This window comes from Rhagoletis zephyria, unplaced genomic scaffold, assembly GCF_001687245.7.
Source record: "Rhagoletis zephyria isolate East Lansing unplaced genomic scaffold, Rhagoletis_zephyria_1.1 Rzeph_scaffold_20392, whole genome shotgun sequence".
Taxonomy (NCBI): domain Eukaryota; kingdom Metazoa; phylum Arthropoda; class Insecta; order Diptera; family Tephritidae; genus Rhagoletis; species Rhagoletis zephyria.
Window position 1 is genome coordinate 3,790 of NW_016177451.1, and position 4,710 is coordinate 8,499.

The window sequence follows — 4,710 nt, forward strand, 5'->3', positions numbered from 1 at the left end:
AGCGGTAATGCGCAGATAAGAGCGAAACTAATGAAAGTTTGCGGTAGTATAAAACGTTAAGAATTTCGAAAATATGTTATCATTTATTTAGTTACCAGCAAACAAGCTACTTACTCAACTTTAATTTTAACTTCTTATTTGCCAAAAATGCGTGGATTTTACATTCTTTTGATTTTCAGTCTTTGCCTTCGATATGCCAGCTACGCTTCTCCAGCCACTCAAAATGAAAATCATGTTGTCGAGGTAGGTGGGGAGGACGACGAGGAGGATTGGTTTAACCTCGACGGTCGTNGCCATCGATGGCGGTGAATGCATTCAAAGTGCGTGCCGGCTCTTCGCAACATGCATATGGTGGTCAATTGCGCACCGTACAACGCATCTTCAGGCATGAGGACTACTCTAGTGCTACCTACAATCACGACGTCGCGCTGTTGCAGCTCGAGCAAGACTTGATATATACGCAAGCGGTGAAACCAGTACAATTGGCAGAATTGAATGCAGTTTTGTCTGCACAAGCGAAGCTGTACGTTAGTGGCTGGGGCCTAACAAGCGAGACGGGATCTGTTTCATCGGCGTTGAACTACGTGGATGTGAATCTTATATACCAAGAGACGTGCATGCAGAATTACAAGTACGTTGTGCCCATCACCACAGAAATGTTCTGCGCTGGCTACAGAAATGGTGGCAAGGACGCTTGTCAGGGTGATTCCGGTGGCCCGCTGGTCGCGTACTATCGTGGTGCGGCGAAATTGTATGGTATTGTGTCGTGGGGTGTGGGTTGCGCACAAAAGGAATATCCGGGTGTGTATGCCAAGGTGCCCGCGTTGAGACCGTGGATTGATGAGAAGTTGGCGAGTATTGACAAATGAAGCGGAATTATTTAAATGGGCGTAGGTAGATTTAATATTTATATAGTTTAAATAAAAAATTTAATTTATGGAAAATCTCTTTGTGTGTAATTGAGTTTTTCGTTTCGAAAGTACATCTTGCCCTTCTGTGGAGGAATTTAATTAAAGCAACTTTCATACCACGTCCAGGCAATGAATTCGTATGAGTCAGCTTTGAATTAATCGAATGGGTAATATATTTTGGGAAGCTTCTTAAGACCGTAGACAAAGCAAGGTTAAGGTAGTTGCCATTACCTATATAGTTCAGAGTGGCAAACTTAAGCCAGTTTGTGATGCCACTGGATATCTTTTCTTTAGTCATGCGGCGGAATCATTGTTTTGCCTTATTCAAGCGGTAAGAAATCATCTTAAGCGACAATCGCATTTTTGAGTGAATGGCTATCTTAATAAGGATAATTGCTATATAAGGGGTGCCGGCATTGGCCAAAAAAGCTGGCCAATGTTTTAAACATTGTGCGAAATTCAAAAAACTATCACCGAAATGTTCAAAGTTATATTTATTTTTTGTGTATGCAGTTTTGTACCCTATTCAATTTTAGTGATGTGCAAGTTTAAAGTGATTAAAATTATCGTTAATTTTTGATATTTTTGCAGCCGGTGTTTCGTATTTTTTTTTTTTTAAACATATAACGAATGCTCGAAAAGTTGTTTATATGAAGGAAAATGCGGAACACCGCTATCAAAAATCAATGATCACCAACGATGAGCCCCACTGTATGTATCTAACGAGCATTTCATTGACTTGTTTTATATTTTCATGCTCTTTTAATGTCCGCTTATAAGCAGTTCGCGTTTGTCCGCGAGAGGTTTTTGATTGATTTCGCTATGAATCTTAATGACCATTGATGAAAAGTTCAACGCAATAGAGGTGTTTGTGTCAATTTTGTAAGGCCTAACGGTAAAGAACGGCTAATTTATTCCGAAAATTATACCCAAGAATTGGTACAGGAATATACCAAAGGAAGTGTCCGTTTAGAGAGCTTACACTGTAATTTAATGAGCTGTTTTCATTCAAAGGCCGGCTCAGCAGCATCGGTACAAAATTCCATTTAATCAACGTATATACATAAATATGTATATCGTAGGTCCTACGACGTAGGGGATTGTACAGCTCCGCGTATGTTTTGAGCAGCTTTTAAATCTTCGAAGACATAAACAAATGGTGTAAATAGGCTTTAGCATGGAATGCCGAGCAAATTCCACATTTCGTTATAGCTGTTTTACATATTCGACGATGTTGTCATTTTAGTATGAAAGATATAGGCCAGCGAAGTGCTCTTGAAACGCTACAAAAATTTATATTTTCTGTACAATAGTTCCATTGCGTACATATGTACTATCAATATTTTTACCAGTTTTGTCTACTTTTCTTTTGCTTTATTTTAGGTTCATTATTTTAATATAAAAGTATAGCTCTTTAAAACCATATATGTACATAAATATAAATTTCTGACAAAATATTTTTTAGGGTATGTACATATGTATGGAAGAATTTTCGAACGTACTTTGTATGGAAGAAAATGCGTGACGCTGCAAGAAAAAATGTCAGAAATCAAGGGCTTTTTCACCAACTTGAAGCTTGCACATTATTGTACTAAAATTTAATGCCGATTTTTTGTAAGAATTCTAGTTACAAGTTTGGAACTTTGGTGGAACTTTGCAGAAGTTGTATAATTTTTTGCAAAATGCTAGCTCGCTGGTGGGAGTAACGGTTACGCCGAATGGATGCTTTTGTAGAGCATTCAATTCTGAAGAAAATCCATCATTGACCAATATTATACCAAAAAATACCTCTGAGCTGGAGAATTTTGAAAGAAAAAAACATGCAAACTAGTATTTTAAATGGGGAATCTTCTAATACATATTAGGGTCATTAAAAATTGGAACTTTTTCGAATTTCGACTGAGAACGTTCGGATTCTTGAAGGCAAGAGGGAGGACAAGTTTCTTCTAAAATTTCAGTTTATTTGAACACGGTTTAGAGATCGCTCAACGCTGTTGTTTGTTTTCCGCAAACCACAAATTTTAAATGCATCTTTATAAACAAATAGGTATATTTTTATCAAATCTTGGCGGATTTCGCTGAAATTTCGTAAGCAGATTCCAAAATATCAGTTTAATTGAACATAGTTTATATAAGTTCGATAAATTAATTTTAAACGCATTTATTAATTAGTTGGTAATTAAGTTTTGCCTTATAAACAATTAATATTTGCAATAATCTTTTTTTGTTCCTTAACCAGTGAGCATATGCTAAATACATCTACGATCACATTATAATTCATGTCTATAGTGGACCTCAGCATTACATATTATTAAACATCAAATAAAAAAACACCAGATCAACATCCCTCATACGCCATGTTGAATCCTAGTGTTTTTCTAGTCATTGCAAATGTTAATAGTATAATAATATTTTAGTCCTTACACCTTTGCCAAGTGTTTGGCCGAGCTTCTCCTCCAATTTGTGGTGTGTGTCCTGATGTTGTCACAAAAATATAAGTATTTTAGAACTTAATTCAACAACGGCCGATGTGGTGTTGTGGTTCAAGCCCTGGTCAAAGTAACACCGCAGCCAATTTTGAATCACCCTAATGTACATACTATATAGTTAACGTACATAATACATAATATCAAGAAGAACTACGGTACCATTATAGCGAGATTTTCCAACACGTGAAGACGGCCGATAAGAGGGAAAAATACCACACAAGCGATTTGACAAACCCTACTTATTATCCCTTTGCTTAAAGCTTTTTATATTGTGTATAGGGTGTATAAGGGAAATGTGAACAAAAATCAAAATTTTTTGATTTTCTGGCCGCCGTGTTGACGTTTGATCAAACCCCTTACGTTGTGTAGGGTTTAGTCGCCTCTTTCGCAACGGAATTTTAACCGAATGAGGTCGCAAGAGAGAAAAAAAAAAAANGCTTACGTTGTGTAGGGTTTAATCGCCTCTTTCGCAACGGAATTTTAACCGAATGAGGTCGCAAGAGAGAAAAAAAAAATCTTTTACATCGTGAACCGAATGAAAACTAGAATTCTTTGCTTGAACGAGTCATGTTTGCATGGTGTATGGCGACATGGAGAAAGCAGGTTTGAAGAATGTTTGACAAGCCGCTTGTGTGGTGTATTTCGCTATTTATAAAACTTCGGAAAGCTTTTTGTTCAAAAGTTAGCTGCCAAAATTAAAGCACACTGCAGTTTATGAGTTTGCACACAACCAAAGCGGCCACGAAGTTCGTCTGACGAAATTCGTCGAGAATAGATGTGTTTTTAATTTTGCCGCTGTCGCCTGGCACAAAATCAGTTGTCAGTGATAAAAAGCTTTTCTTCTTCACTTTTCTAGTAGATAATTATCTGGAATAAGCAGAATGGAAAATTTGTCATTCAACTTATGCGTATTTCGATTCGTTTCCGTTTTACTAGGCGAAATGTTGCGGTGAACGACGAAGTCCGCTCAGCGATTTGATTCCGTTTATACTTATAGCCGTATGTTTAATATCAATTACATGTTGAGCAGGGATCACACGATTCATATATCTGTACAGTTTTTTACAGTTTCAGAGTTACAGAGTGATGTTGCCTGGAAAGTGGTTATTGATCTAAACAAATGTAAGTTATTTGTTAGTGTTAAATTTCTCCACTTACATCGGTATATAAATATATTTGCCTGTAAATACTTTGAGTTCTGGTTGTTGCCTTCACATATTTTATGTCCTATTCTAAAAGTTTGCAGTGAAGAGATTAATTCAATTATTTTTTGGTTTTACACTTAAGAATTCCAAATTACGGAGCATTTT

At 36.7% G+C, this 4,710-nt stretch overlaps 1 protein-coding gene across 1 annotated transcript; it reads left to right on the top strand.

Moving 5' to 3' along the window:
- Window positions 1-299: 299 nt before the first annotated feature.
- Window positions 300-869, top strand: LOC108380800 (trypsin-4-like). Its single transcript, XM_017637200.1, has one exon. It carries the CDS (start codon window positions 300-302, stop codon window positions 867-869), a length of 570 nt encoding a protein of 189 aa, XP_017492689.1.
- Window positions 870-4,710: the final 3,841 nt, after the last annotated feature.